The sequence below is a fragment of the Hyposmocoma kahamanoa genome, unplaced genomic scaffold (assembly GCF_003589595.1).
Source record: "Hyposmocoma kahamanoa isolate Upper Pololo Valley unplaced genomic scaffold, ASM358959v1 102, whole genome shotgun sequence".
Lineage (NCBI taxonomy): Eukaryota > Metazoa > Arthropoda > Insecta > Lepidoptera > Cosmopterigidae > Hyposmocoma > Hyposmocoma kahamanoa.
The window spans coordinates 909,291-925,410 of NW_020653337.1; the positions used below are offsets into that span (position 1 = coordinate 909,291).

At 35.3% G+C, this 16,120-nt stretch overlaps 1 protein-coding gene across 1 annotated transcript in view; it reads left to right on the plus strand.

Moving 5' to 3' along the window:
• The window catches only part of LOC113232514 (laminin subunit alpha-1-like), a 232,049-nt gene that overhangs the window by 111,934 nt on the left and 103,995 nt on the right, over positions 1-16,120 (plus strand). Inside the window, exon 18 of the mRNA XM_026467268.1 lies at positions 1,008-1,169. Within this exon, the coding sequence (XP_026323053.1) occupies positions 1,008-1,169 (162 nt within the window). The remainder of the gene's footprint in view (positions 1-1,007; positions 1,170-16,120) is intronic.

Below are 16,120 nucleotides of genomic sequence, written 5' to 3' on the forward strand. Positions count from 1 at the left end.
AATCACTGTGGCGTAGAAAAGTTTTCTTAGTTTTAGTAATTCTCATGCAATAATTTGTAATACACTATAATCATGCAGTCCAATTAATGCAACCTAATACTAATAAGACATAATAAACAAATCACTCAAACAAAGAGTGTATTCAATGCATTCACCCGCCACACAACTCACACACACACGCACACACACACACACGACACACACACACGCACAGAAGCACGCACGCACGCACGCACGCACGCACGCACGCACGCGCGTGCGCACACGTATTTTCTTTTCTTTCCTGAAATTACTTATTTAATCACCTAGAATGAAGAGCAGCAAATGGCCCGTACATTGCTTTTACCAAGGGGTAGGCTACATGTTGAAATACAGGATTTCCTAGTTCGACTGTAGTGGCTTCATTTAAAAGAAGTTCAGAAAAAGGAGTACATTCAGCAGCCTATTATAGTATTTGTGTTTGTTTAGCTTAGCATTGTATTGATGTATATTTTTCACTGAATAAAGATTATTATTATTATTATAACAATATTAAATAATAATTTCTTACATTCTGCACCATCATTGCAATTCCTAATATCACGTGGAAATTTGTTGTAGACCTTCGTAGTCATTACTATTGCACTCTTTTGAAGTAGAGTAGTTTTACAAGATCAAGTTTTCAGTTTATTGAACGGCGCGGCCGTGTGACGAATTCAAATAAAGATGACGCTTTACAAAAAGTGACATTTCAAATATATAGGCATGGTAGAGTCAGTATTTTTTAAATGTATTATTGTATGTGATCTAGGAAACCATTATAAAATGACGACAATTAACAATACGGTGGTGCAGCACTATCTGTTTTACTTCGTTAATTGCAGTCAAGTAAAATTTAAATGGTTTCATATTTTCGAAAAGTAGTGAAATTTTTTGAAAATCGGTATAATTTGCAAGTGTACCAATGTTGGTATGTGTACAGGAAGCAGTGCATGCAATAAAGCTAGAATATATCGTTGACTTCATAGGCGTAGACGCCGGCTGCCCTTTATGCCGCTGCGGCATGGCTGCTGCGCGGCCAGGCTGCGATGCGGAGACCGGCTCCTGCGCGTGCGCAGAGGGCGCAGCGCCGCCCAACTGCGAGCAGTGCCTCGACGAGTATTACGGGCTGACTGATACTGGCTGCTTGGGTGAGTTGTAGTTTTTACTAAATATTTTTTAGATTACGTAAAAGTTCATTTCTAAATCTAAAAGGAAACTAGAAAAATAAGAATGCATGAATTAAACGACGGAATTTTTCATCAAAGTGCCTTGATATGATAAATATTTAGTAAAGAAATTTATATTTTACATTTAGCTACCAGCTACTGATGGATATGAATTTGCGCCTGATAATTTATTTATAGCAAATTAACACGTCGCTTGCTTTACAGCCAAAATGTACGTAGGTGAAAAAATCTTAAGTTACTTCGATATTATTTTTGTTAAAATACCGAATAAAAATGAAAACGTCACTTGTTGAACTGAATACAACATTTCAAATCTTATTAATTACTTTTTTATCAGGTTTTGTTAAAAAAATTGCTACGTTCACTAAATCCTTTATAAACGATACTGTATAACATTGTCTGTTTCCACTATTTTGTTAACCTATCTAACTAATCCGTAGTCCTTCTCGTTCATGCTTCCAAACTTCAATACAAAATTCGATAAAGGTGCGCCACACATTATTCCAATTTCTAAAAAAATTCATGGAAGCCATACAATAAAAAAAACACGTAGTAACTTCCTAGTCTTATAGCACGACTTTGCCTGTGCCGATCCTTGTCCGTGGTGCACAAAACCTGTACTCATTATCTTTAACGACACTCGGTAATGCGAGGATGCGTGCGCTATTATCAAGAAGTGCTTTTAAAATAAATATTCTAATGGTTAATATGTGTAAATCGTTATTTTCATTAAATAATTTATATTTATGTGTATGTTCATCCTTATCATGTTATGCGAATCATGCGAATGGTCCGTAAATGAGCCCACAATATAAGATGTTGGTTCTAGTTGTGCTAGCGTTTAAATCAAAGGAATCATTCTTTATTTATCTAGAATATATTTAATTATTAAATAATATAAGACAAGTAATATAACATAACTTGTAGAAGTTAAAAAACAGTCTAATAAAACTAACTTTCTAAATTAGAGAAGTTACACACGGGTGAGTAATGGAAGATATAACAACAAATAATCTATTTTCACTTGGTATAACAACATTTGATATAATTTCTAAGGATATAATCACTCGCTGTATATAATCAACAAAAGGTATAACAACAAAAGGCATAATTTCAATTTGTATAATGGAGCTTCAGTATAACAAACATTAGATATAATGATTAAGTGACATAATGAACAAATGGTATAAGTACTACCAGTATAATGTATTACATAATATAACACAATATTTCGTTTTACGAATTGTTGAAGCGCCCTATAATATGTTAATAAGATTTTTTTTCCATAGCTTTAGGTGCTTTTTGTGTTATAAAATATATTTATTAAAACTTTAAGCAGAATATTTAATTGCATATACCTACTAACCTAATCTAAACACACAGGAGGAGGTCGAGCCAACTAGTAAATGGAAACAAATTTGATTCTGGCAGCTTTGTCATATACTAACCTAACCTAAACCCACAGGAGTAGGTCGAACCATCTAGGAAATGCTGACAAATTTGGTTCATTCACCGCTACACCTAAACACCACTGGATTTTTTTTCACACATACACATTCAACATTATACTCAGTGAATGTTATATCTGACGTGTTTATACAAAATGAACATTATGACATCGGTATATTAGATTGGAAGTTATTATCTCAATCGTCTATTATACCCAGTAACCTTTATATCATGCTAGATTATGTCAAATGTCTGTACACCATAAATTAATTATATCTGTTGAGCGTTATATCGACTAAAACTATGTCATTTGTTGTTATATATTACGAAACGCACCCTTTTAAGCAGCGATGCAAACGCGATGCCAGCGCGCGACTGCATCGATATAAACGCGCGTTTATATCGATGCAGCATCGCTACACTTGGGATTTATAGGCGATTCACAAACGCGCGTTTGCATCGCTGCTAAAGGTCGCCGTGTGTAATCACTCTTAGCAGTTAAATGCAAGTCACAACAATAACAGAAGAAAAAATCCGTTATTGAAACGCTCAAAGGAACCATAGGGTTCTGTGTCCACGTGGTTGCTAATTACGTTCTGCCAGCTTTATTTATTCATGATTCCACTTAGAAAACACTACAGAATAAATAAATACTCAACACAATAGCTAAGTGTTTTCTACTGGAAACTATGGAAACATATATTATTATATAAATTACTTTCAAAAATTGATGTAAAATTTATAAAATTAATCTCTGATATATACGATTTCTTAAATACGTACGCATTTACACTTAATATTAAAATTTTAATAAGCTTTTTTCGGAATTTCTTTATATTTCATAATTTAGTATTTCTGAATAAGCAACTGACGTTACTTTTTAAAATTGGCGCGAAAAAAAAATAACCTTAGTAATAAAGTTAGGTAAGCAGGAGATGACAAACGGAATGTCGAGTATTCCGTTTCTCATCTGCAATCAGGACATCAAAATTTGTGGAAATATGAAATATTGCCACACCATTAACCAGATTTAGCCCCATTTCAGTTTTTTATTTGATTTTTTACCGATTTGCATCAAATAAAGAAAGTAATAGCTGAAACAGAGGCCGACTTTTTAGTTTGACAAAAAAAAATTTGGATGAGTTGAAGAAATTAAGATATCACTGGTCAAGTGTATAATAGAGTTAAACGGATATAGGGTACATAGACAAATAAAACTAAAAAAAAATGTTTTTTCTTCTCAAGACCACGGACTTATGAAACTGCCTTCGTAACTTCAGAGACTTTGCAACGTACATAAAGTTAAATGTTTTAAAAATTATTAGTGAATCTTCTTCTGGAACTTTCAATTTTATACGAATTTCTCACTTGTCTATGCTGAATGATGGAATAGATAAAACTCATTTCTGTGTTTCCTATTCATGACTAAACAAATAGTGTTTTCGCGTGAATGGATTTGAAAAACAAATGAAAAAATTTTATCTGTAATATTTATGTCATCTATATGATATGTTCCATAATGCTTATGGTCACGGTCATGCAGAAAGACAATTTCGCCTATTCCAAGCTCGGGAATAGTACCTACGTAGGTGAAACTGGTAATTAATTAGTCCATTGTGCACCGGATGTCATGCTTTAGCGTCGCCATTTCCAACAAAATGACCTTTAACTCGCTAAAACAATCGAATAATTAAATGGCGCATTATTCGATTACATTAGTGTGGAAATATTCTTATGTGTGTGGGTTCTTTTGGTTTCGCTGTAGTCGGGTAACAACATCCGATGCAAGCTCGTGCAAGTCACATGCGATTGTGTTGTTAGCTTATGAGTATAGCAATGATATTCACCAATGAGATTTAAATACAAAAATTACACTTAGGTCCAGAAAAAATCATATTTTCTGCAAATATAATCAAATTAAAAAATATCTTTGTTACAAAGTACGAAAATTGCACTTGAAATCATCATATTGATTAAACTACTGCTCATTCATAAAGCAGATTTCCCTGAAAAGAATGAGCAAGGAACTCAAGGGGTTGCTCTTTGTAAACAAACATTTGTATAATACGCATTGCATTTATTACGTTTGTATTAGACAATAAGTTAAAATATACAGGCAGGGTACAACAATAAAAGCTTTAAATACTAGAAACTAAAACTGGCATTAAATAACTTGAATAACAATTATAATAACGCAACACACTCGTATTATATAGAATAAAATTGACTCCCCGCAGCAAGGTGCTCAAATGCTGGCAGCGGTCCCCTAATGAATTGGGCAAGGTAGCTGCAGGCGCTTGGGTTTCCCAGACAGTCTATTAATTTTTTGGATAAAATTTTGTACAGATGACGGGCACTGGGATCCCACGGGCCAAGGGTTTCGACTCCAAAAGGCTGTAAATAGGTAATCAGAGCCGAGGTCCTGTAATAAAAACTAATTACTCTTTACTCTTTCCGACAGCTCAACTGCGGATACACTTTTATCATTTAGAACATTTGTTCCAAACATCATAGATCGAAACTGTCAGCTAGACCTAAAGTCACTATAGATTTTCTTACACAATATTTACTGCTAGTATATTATTTTAACCTACAAATTATTTTCTCTTCAGGATACCATTTCTAAGACATGATGTTACTGTCATTACTTTTTACTAAGCACTATCAACTTCTTAGAAATTATATCGTCTGCTAAGGCATGTATAGAAGATTATGATGTCTTCAGTTGCCTATACCTACACATTAAGCGTTTAATGCAAAGTGCACACGTGCACTGACCTAAGGCGAGTCTCGTACTCGCAATTTGCGTACCCGATGGCTCTTAATTCCCGACCCACCACGTCGGCACAGGCGACGCCGCGGCGGTGGCACGGGCGGCTGCGGCGCGCCCGCCGGCATATAACGCACATTGATGATTTAGTTGAGACTTGATGATGTTTGTTGTATGACGAGTGCGTCAACTACAGGATGCTCTTTCATTGTTTCAATCGTAAGAGATTCACGAGAGACAGCAGCGTCTCCTTACACGTAACTTTTTCATTTGTGCTGAAATTGTCTAGAATAGAGGTTTCCAAACTTTTTTGTCTCGTTGACCACCTGCCATTTTTTCTGTTTTGCTTAGACCTGCCCTGCCTTTATAATATGCATTGTTTTTACAAATTTATAAACTTCAAATGTGATAGCTGACCCAGTACTAATCACTGATAAGTTTATATGTATAGTGAGAAACTTCATACATTTATCTTCTGAATATCTTGTTTGTCGTGAAATTGCTACTTCATTAGTCATTTCTAGTCTATAATAATATAGTGTTATGTAAGTACCTAGGCACTATATGTGTAATGTGGATGATTTCATTTATGAAGAGCCAATCTTTTTGTCACGAATTGTTTAAATTTACTCTTGTTGACCCCCATTACCGTCTCATGCACGTACTTTTTATGTAGCAGATATTAGGTGGTAAAAATAACGCAAGTTTTGAGCATAATTTATCAGTTTATTATTGGTTGACCCCTTGTTGGTTGGAGTGGGCCCCTGGGAGTCGATACAGACCAGTTTGTGAATCTTCGGTCTCAAAGCATACTTTGGCAAGTTTCATGCTTTCTTTAGATTTTACAAGCAGTGGAGGCTACGAGGTTGATTGTCAAAGATCGTGGAACGCTGAATTGATTGAATTTATTAGAAAATATGCAAGTACATAACAAAATGACTTTATATGTACTGTCTACGGACGTGGCTAAGACTTAGAAATAGAAACAAGTAAACAAAAATAAAACAATTAATTAAATAACGAAATTACTAAATTGTTTTTCATAATAAAATAATGCAGTATCAATACAACAATGGATCTAGGTATATATATTATTACATTATGTTTTAATTGTGGAACTGATATAGAGAGATCAAAGTTATTTATCTTTCATAAAATCTGTTTTCCTCAAAAGGTTCTTTGTAAAACACTTTTTCGTCTTTATGTAGTATTACATCGCTTGGTACTATGCTATGTTATTGCCTGGTAGTAAGGACTATATTTGAAAATTGTAAGTTTAGGCGAGGGAGGTACCAGCTTATGCTGTCTACGTTCCTGACGTGTTCAAAAGGTTTTTTTGAGTACGTTCAAACATTTATTTCACATTTTATTTTTATGAAAAATTAATATGAAGGTTGTGGGCATCCTGTATTCTCACATATAACATGCCAGCCACCCGTTGGCAAGTGAATGATAGTAGTTGAACAAATTATGATGTCTCAGGATTAGTTTCCTTCGCTGCCATTAGATACTTGTGACTACGAATTAACTTCAATTGCTGTTTACTTTGTATTTATCGGTTTCAAATTATGTATTTCCTGTGCGTTGGAATTGCTCGTAATTTCTCTAACATCATAAAAATATAGCAATATATCTATATTCTTTGATAATTATCATGGTAATTATCCGTTAAATCTTATCCGAGCTGATTTATAGCGTTGTTTCCATTTTATTTCTTTAATTTTTGACTAAAAATGACAAACCGTGAGAAAAGTAAATAAATGCGAAGAAAATTTGTTTTTTCTAATTAAAGCCGGATTTACATTTGTCTGACGTGTCGTGTCGTGTCAGAACGGTTTTGGTTTCATACACAAGACAAGCCGTCACGTCAGAGTGCGACACACTAAAATAAATCTAACCATATTAAATGTATAAAACCGATACCATTCTGACGCGTCACGACACGACACGTCAGACAAATGTAAATCCGGCTCAAGTTTATTTAATGTCCGAATGTTTCCACTATCATGATATTCAATTATTTTTGGTGAAATTACTCCACTAGTTTATTATAATTATTAATACAAAGATGGAACACTTAGAAAAAATTCCCTCGACCCGGCTGGATTCGAACCAACGTCTTCTAGCAAACGGTGCTAGACGCTGTGCCAACTAAGCCTATTTCTACATTATTTTTCTACTCCTGTTCTTTAGTCTGTCAATTATACTTTCATAAACCATATCACAAAGATCCTATTGTCTATGGTACTCGCTACTGAACTGAAAAAAATAATTATACAGAACTTTAATGAGTTCCAAAAAAAGAAGGCAGGGATTCGAACCGTCGATAGAGAAACAACCGTTTCTCGCCTGTGCTACTTCCACCGTTCTTTTAATGTTTTAATTTACCTGTAAACAAACACCAGTTTTTAGTTAAAATTTTAACTAAAACATACCCATCCTATTTATACAAACTACTTAACAACTGACTCATGTCGTCGTCATACACTTACGGGCAAACAATAGTGCACGATTTACCTAGTAAAACCACCAAAAGCGGTAAAGTATAGTTTGTAGGCGTCGCCGGTGATTCATGTGGCGAGGTAACACTGCGCGGCAAAGTTAGCAGGCCACGCGGCTGATAAACAGACCACGAAGTGTATCGGAGATCTAAATGCGGCACACCCTATTAATAAACGATACACCTACGGACAACTTAAGGTAACAAATACTCGTTTATTCAAGCAAATATCGTTTAAACTTTTTGTGTATTTTTAACCACTACTGGCTATGGCCGTGTGCTTCATAGCCATCTGTAGTTTTGGGCCCTTTACAGGTCTCGTGATCAATCAGATGTGGCTAAGGGCCCGAAACGGTGGTCTTTTTAAAAAAAGACTAGTCCAAAAAAATAGTTTCAATTCCAACATATTAGACATGTTTGTCTGTTAATATTTTGTATTGGATGTCATTTCGTTTTTTATTTTAATCCTAACTTAAAAGTAATCTTAAATTTAATATCATTAATTAGATGCAACTCCTAATAATGGTGTTGTAAAATTTGTGCACTTATCTAAGAATCGCGTGTTCGGTAATTTGTATTTGTCACTATAGTTCATTTGTTTAGGTACATAACTAAATGTAAACAATCTCGATACATCTTTTTATTTAAACATATGCTTTACAAATGAATGGGTATAAAAATAGGCATGCAATTTCTATGAAGCTAAGTATTTGTATTTTGTATTTGAAGGTAAGTAAAAATCATTTTATAAATGTATATTCCACTAAATACACATATCAAGATAGTTTACATTTGGTTAAATAAATAACCAAATGGACTATAGTAAAGCCACGGCATAATCAGTGATAACATGAACACTAGATTATGAAAAAAAAAACATATTGTTTAACCATTATTGATATACAGACGTAGTGAGTAAACAGTATACTATATGTCGTAGTTTATAGACGTGGAATCGGATTGAATCGGTCACAAAAAGCGTTTTATGTATATGACCATGCAATAAAACCAAAAAAGATTTGCGTTTTTTGACGTTTGCCGATGCCGATTCTACGTCGATAAATATGGTGACTCCCTTAATGAATGACGTAACATAACTTTATTTGTCAATGCCTAATGATTTTTAATGTTGCAGAGCGTTGAGTATAGAGGGCTAGTTGAAACTTATTTTGTAATAAGAATTGAAACCTTAGAACTTGAAAAATAAAACGGCTTTATTAATGGAGGCTAACCAGCCACAAATGTGAACAGAGACATTTTGGCAGAAGCGAGTTCTTTTACAGTTTGGCGTATATTTTCGTACATGCCTCCCTCTCAAAGGCATTTGATTGCGTTGACCATAGTATTCTTATTAGCAAGCTGTAATATTACGGTGTAATTGGCAAGCCGTCGGAACTTGTCTTGTCATATATCAACGGTACAATTCAGAAAGTAGACATAAATGAAGTAACTCCTTTGGGTTCTCCGGTAAAAATGGGTGTTCCGCAGGGCTTAATACTTGGACCTTTCTTATTTCTGATTTATATTAATGATCTGCTATTCTTTGTTAAGGACCATTGCGAAATAGTACTGTTTGCTGACGACACATCCTTGATTTTTAAAACAGACAGACATGACATTAACTATGACCATATTAATGATACCCTCTCTAAGGTAGTTTATTGGTTAATGCTAACAATTTATTGTTTAATGCCAAGAAAACTAAATGTGGTAAATTTGAATTACCTGACGTAAAATCGAGAAAAGAAGAAAATTTAGACCTTGTTAATAAAGCAGTCTTCTTGGGAGTGACCTTAGATAGTAAACTTCAATGGTTTCCACATATATCTTCCCTGGCCAGTAGATTAAGCTCCGTTGCATACGCAGTCCGCAGAATACGTGAGCTTACCGATGTTAGTACTGCTAGACTAGTTTACTTTAGTTACTTCCGTAGTATAATGTCCTACAGGATTCTCATGTAGGGTAAAGCGGCAGATATTCAAACCATTTTTGTATTGCAAAAACGAGCGATCCGTTCTGTGTACCGTCTAGGCTCTCAGGTTTCTCTCAGAGAAAAAAATAAGGAGACTGGTATCATGACTGTGACATCACAGTACATTTACTCAAATATTTTATATGCCCGTAAAAATATACATAATTTCAATAAGAAAGAAGATATCCATAATATTACCTTAGAGCTAAATCCAAACTCATGATACCACGATTTCGTTTAACCAAGACGACCAACTCTTTTATGGGGAATTGTATATGTTTTTACAATAAGATTCCGGAGCATATATTATAATTATCATTTCCTAAGTTTAAAAACTACATTAAAAATATTTTGATTGAAGTCATATTACAAAATTGATGACTACGTGTTAGATAAACATGTATGGAAAGACGACACGGCTCCAGAATCCACACAAATTTGATTCTCAAAATTGAAAAGAGCAATCCTTAGAGTTTCTAGCTTGTTCTTCTCAGGGAAGTCAGCGTAGTGAACGAGCTGTAGCTTAATGTAATGTAATGTGATGTTTTCAAATGAAAATTTATTTTACCTATGGATTAAACGATCTTTGACTTTGAATGTGACTTTGGAGCGACTTAGAATGTAGAATTGCAGATGGAAAATCGTTCCACAATTGTACAGCCTTAATCGTATGAGAATCTTTGTAATACTCGGAGCGGGTGAAAAAAATGTCCATTGTATCGGAAGTTTCCCGATGTTTATTTACACAATACTTAATGATTTGTTGCACTTTGATGGAACATTAAAAAAGAAATTAAAGCATGCCCAATTATTGTTACCACAAGTGTACGAGTGGATTTATTTCCAATAGCCCGATGCCAAATAAGCGCATCGAACTTCAAAGGCCCCAGCTGCCGAAGCGCGGTGTAAAATCGCCCATTTACCACTGTTTTGCTATTCCTACACTTTATCCGGTATCATGGGCAAAGCGTACGTACCGTAAGTAAAGTCACAACTACGTGGTATCACGAATGAAGTAACTTTAACATTCTGAAGAAAAAAGTAATTTCCTGATATTCGAGTTGTTATGGAGCGAATGAAAGAAAGTTGACTTGCGAATGAGATTTTGAAAAATGTATGAAACCTCAAAATACTATTATTACTTACTATTTTTGTATATAATACGAAGTGACGGATACTATTTTTTTTTAATAATAATAATAATAATAATAATAATAAAGAACTTTATTTATCTACATTTACAAAACAGTTTAGTCGTAAATAACATCACTTATAGATACTGTGTAGATAAAAAGGATAGAGTCTCAGCTTAAGCTGTTTTTCAGACCCTACCTTTTTGAAACTCGCTACATTTCAATCATAGTATTTGTCTGACGCGTCTCGAGTAGCTCCAAAAGATATCACAAAATAATAAATATATATATATAATACTCACTTAAAGTTATAATAAATCTATTGTCCTTATAGTACCTGAGATAGATAAAATATTCCACCTAAAAATACTCAAATTTGGGGTTTAGGTAGAGATGAACAGCACCCACACGTAAAAATATAATTACAAACTACATCCAATTACTTTCTGATCTTTGCCTCGAAAGTAACCAAAGCTTGCACTTTCTTTTAAAAGTACAAGATGACTTTGAGTTTCGTACTGGAGGAGGCAAGTCGTTCCAGCACTTAGATGCAGCGAATTTGAAACTCCCGCGGTAAAGCGTTAATCTAGGAGGTGGTGCTATATGTAGAGAAGGATACCGTATTGTCCGTACATTACGCTCATCCCTATCGTTCCAATTTAATTTTCTAGCCAAATAGGCTGGAGTACAGGACTTCCGCAAATTATAAACGAATGTGTTTAATTTTAAAACTCTGCGGTTTTTCATACTTAAAATACTAAGTGTATTAAGATACGGAGTTATGTGTGCGCGAGGAGGAACGTCATAACAGTATCTAACACATGAATTTTGTACTTTTTGGATTTTCTTTTCTACTTTTCTTAGTAAACAAGGCCCGTACACTATGTCTCCATAGTCAAGTTGAGAAAGTACTAGACAATCCACCAATCGTTGCCTTACCTCTTTAATCAGAAAAGGTTTAAGTTTGTAAATATGCTTCAATGAGCCGTAACAGTTTTTTATTTTTGAGTCGATATGTTTTTCAAAAGTCAAACCATTATCAAATAATAAGCCCAAATTTTTTACTACCTTGGCCTCACTTAATACATTACCCTCAATTGTAATTTGCGGATTTGCGGCTCTTAGACACTCTACCTGATTCTTAGTACCTAACAAAATATACAAACACTTTTGGGCATTCAATATAAGATCGTTCCTATTAGACCACTGGACAATTGCCGATAAATCCTCATTGACATCACGAACAGCATTGTTAATTTTAGTAATATTTAATGGCGTATGCACCAAGATCTGAGTATCATCTGCATACATATGTGCAGTTCCGTACCTTATACTCTCCAGAAGATCAAACGTGTATACAGAGTATAAAGTAGGTCCCAAAACAGAACCTTGAACCACGCCTCGAGAGACCTCGAGAGGGGTAGATCTGACCGGTTTCCCCAATACATCCGTACATTGTACTATTTGTGTCGTATTATTGAAGTAACTTTCAAACCACTGGCAAACTATTTTATCACAACCGCAATAGCGCAGTTTGTCTATTAAAATCTTCCTATTTAAACAGTCAAATGCGCGACTGTAGTCAAGCAGAAGCATTATCGAACCGTTGTTTTTGTTGGCGGCAGTTAAAACGTCATCAACTAAGTGCATCAATGCTGTAGTCGTACTGTGTTGCACGCGAAACCCAGATTGATGCTCGGGAAGAATGTTATATGTTAAAATACGGAGCCAATTCGACACACGTCCGCCCAGAGCAACAAAACAGAAGCGAGTCCCAAGTTTTATACAATACCGGCTCTTTGCTTTTTAAGCTTATTACGTTACTGCGCTTTTGGCCAGTTGTGTTTGGTAGAAAACGCGCTGTGCGGGTTGTGACTTATGAACAAACATATACATATAGTTCATTTATTTGAATTATCATTAGGGTAGACAGAGAAAATTGATCTCCTGTTCCACTTTCACTCTTATCACTCTTTTCGTCACTCCTATTCTTCTACTAGCCATTTTAAGCACATATTGGATCTAACAATTTTTTTTTAATACCAAATGACGGGACGAACAAGTCGTGCGCCTGGTGATAACTTCACCTCACCATCCACTTGTAATGTCACGCAGAGGTGTCGATAGTCGAAGCTCCACTTGATAAGACTCAGTTTGTTTTCAGTATAAGCCAACGTTTACTCTAGTTACTATTTAGCCAATAATTGTGTCTCACATATTTAAATCAAGGAAACAACCAATCAGGTAGCTGGTCGATGGCATATGATTGGTTTATTTCTTGGCTTTCTAAAATCACGACAGATGCAATGCAAATCAAAGAGAATACGTAAAAACTGACTAAAAAGACCTAACTGCCATTCTTCGATGTTGCTCACGAAATAAGGCTCAAAATTCAATGGGTAATTTTGGCATTTCATGCAGGTACATCGGCTTACAACCTTACGTATATTCAAAGTGATACTATCTTCCGATCGCGTCCCACGGGCCGCGGCCCAACGGTGGGCATACCTGGCGGCACAGGCCTTTATGTCACCGCGATGAAGTTCACGCATTGTTACAACACAACTGGTTTGATGTTTAAAGAATTCCAGATCGGATTGATAGCGCGGAACTTGTAAACTTGTAACTTGTGATGTACAGTTCCGTTTCCAGAGACGACACGCTACTGTGCAGAGGACTGTAATACAAAATATTTATCTGTGAAAACATTTGAAATAATTTTTTTTTCCAGGAAGTAAATGTTTTTCATTTTCTACCCAGGGTGCTGCGAAAAACCATTGAAATTAAAAAAAAAATAATTTCAACAGTGAAGGGATCTCCGTACTTCTATCAGATGAAAAATCCAAGCTAGCAATATTATGTTTATAACTCTACAGTTTTACTCATTAATACATTTTATATTATTTCTAATTTGTATATATTTACTGAAATTAGCAAAAAATCGCTAATCGTATGTAACTTAAATTGGAATAAGGTGTTTAAATTGTTGTAACCATTGACTTACAAATAAACTTGTTGTAACTATAATTCAGAGTAACGTGGATTGCGATAATATTACACTTAACTCATTGACGCCTCTAACATCTTAGTAAAGAGCCTGAAACGTTTTTTTTTTTCAACATAACTTACACTAGGAAAACCCTGAGTCGCGTGTGCCATGGACACACACATAGACAACCACAAATTACACCCAAACTCACGAGAGGAATAAATGTAACCCACACAAATATTCGAATTGAAGAATCGAATCTGAGACGTCTGCGTGGCAGTCCGGCATGGTAACCGTTCGGCCACGGAGGCACTTAAAACATTAGTTTGCTTGGAAAAACAATTTTTTTATTTAATTTTTTTTACGATTCCTAGTGACGGAACGTACAAGTCGTGCATTTAGTGATATGCGACACGCCCACCCATTGCCGTTGTAGTGTCACTCAGACCTTTAAATCGCAAAGATCTGAGGGGCATTGCCACTGCACCCGTCGTCCGGAGACGTAAGTTAACAAGTCTCGTGTGCCTGTAATGTCACCAGCTGTCTTAGCCTTTAAAACGGAAACGCTTACATATAAAGGAAATGCTTACATTACTGCTTGGCGGCAGAAATAGGTAAGGTGCAGTACTTCCCTGGACGTCTCTTTCACAAGGAGCTCTACTAATGTTGTTATCAGATATTATCGGAAAGATTATTTAAAACAACTGCGATGTATTTATGTATAGAGCCAACGAATCTTAAAATCGACATATTGTTATCATATGATTATTTTATTTTTTAAGTTTGGCACATTCTGAACCAAGTTGTGTAATAACTAAAAATATTAACCATGTCGAATTGGCCTCTAATCTGAAAAAGCAATGAAATATTGACTAGATTGTTGCTTACATGTTTTCATATCTACAGGCTAGTCAAAAGCTAGTACAAAATGACCTAACCGCTCTACCGCTACGATTACTACGATTTAAATGTGAAAAGTAACTCCATCAGCCAGAAGACGTCCACTGCTGAACATAGGCCTCCCCCAAAGGTTTCCAGACCAGCCGATCGGACTCAACGTACACCCATCGATTACCCGCCGCCCTTAAGTAACTCCAATGACAGTTAAATTGAATTCAAATATGAACTAATTAAAATAACTATGCCACTCGCCTGTGTCAACCTATTTATATGTATTTAACATCTACATTGCTCAACGCAAAAAGCGGTCACCATCGGTGAGTATCTGTCACACGCGCAGACGATGTCGTCCCGCAGTCTACGTCTGCGCACGGCATATTTATAGATGCTCACGCCAATACTTACTATTTTTACCCCTATAGTTTATCCATTGTGTTTTATTAAGTATTCACGGCTTTAGTTTCAATTTTAACTTTCAAATGCTTACTTATTTGGGAACAAAGAGAGCCGTAAACGATATTATGGTTGTTCCTTGTCTTGCTATCAAATAATCATGTCATATAGTTCAACGTGGTACAGTGATTTCTCTAATAAAACATGATTTCTTACAATTGTTGTATGGTTGATAGGATTAGCGTGGACATACTTTTACATATTTTTTTCCTTGTGATCTTTTGTGTTAAGTTAAAAAAAAAAATGTTTTTTCACTTATTTGTTTGGGTGGTGGGCGTTGATATTTTTTTTCTTGCTTAAGTGGGAACCTATTGTCTACACGATAAAGCTTCAATGTGAGTAAACTTGCGCAAACCGAGCGTTTGTTACATACGTGTGTTCCATCTTACACAGCATACACGCACATAAACAAAAGTTATCTAACTTGCAGTAGTTAATTCCCGACCCGAAATTTCGCTGGTGTCAAAATATATTACTTTTTTTTCGTAAATTGCTTGCTATTTAAAACTTAAAGTCTAGGTTTTCAAAGTTTTAGGCCCGCCACACCAAAAAATAATTGAAAAGACGTATTCTTTATATTAACACAAAATCTCACAAGGAACAAAAATTATATATTTGTAGTGAAGTTTATATAGATAATTTAGTTTTTTTTTTCAAACGGTGTAGCACCCCCTGGACAGCATCAACGCCCCTCAATTGCTTCCAAAACCCCTACCGTCCCCCTAGGACTCTTCAGCGGCCGCTAG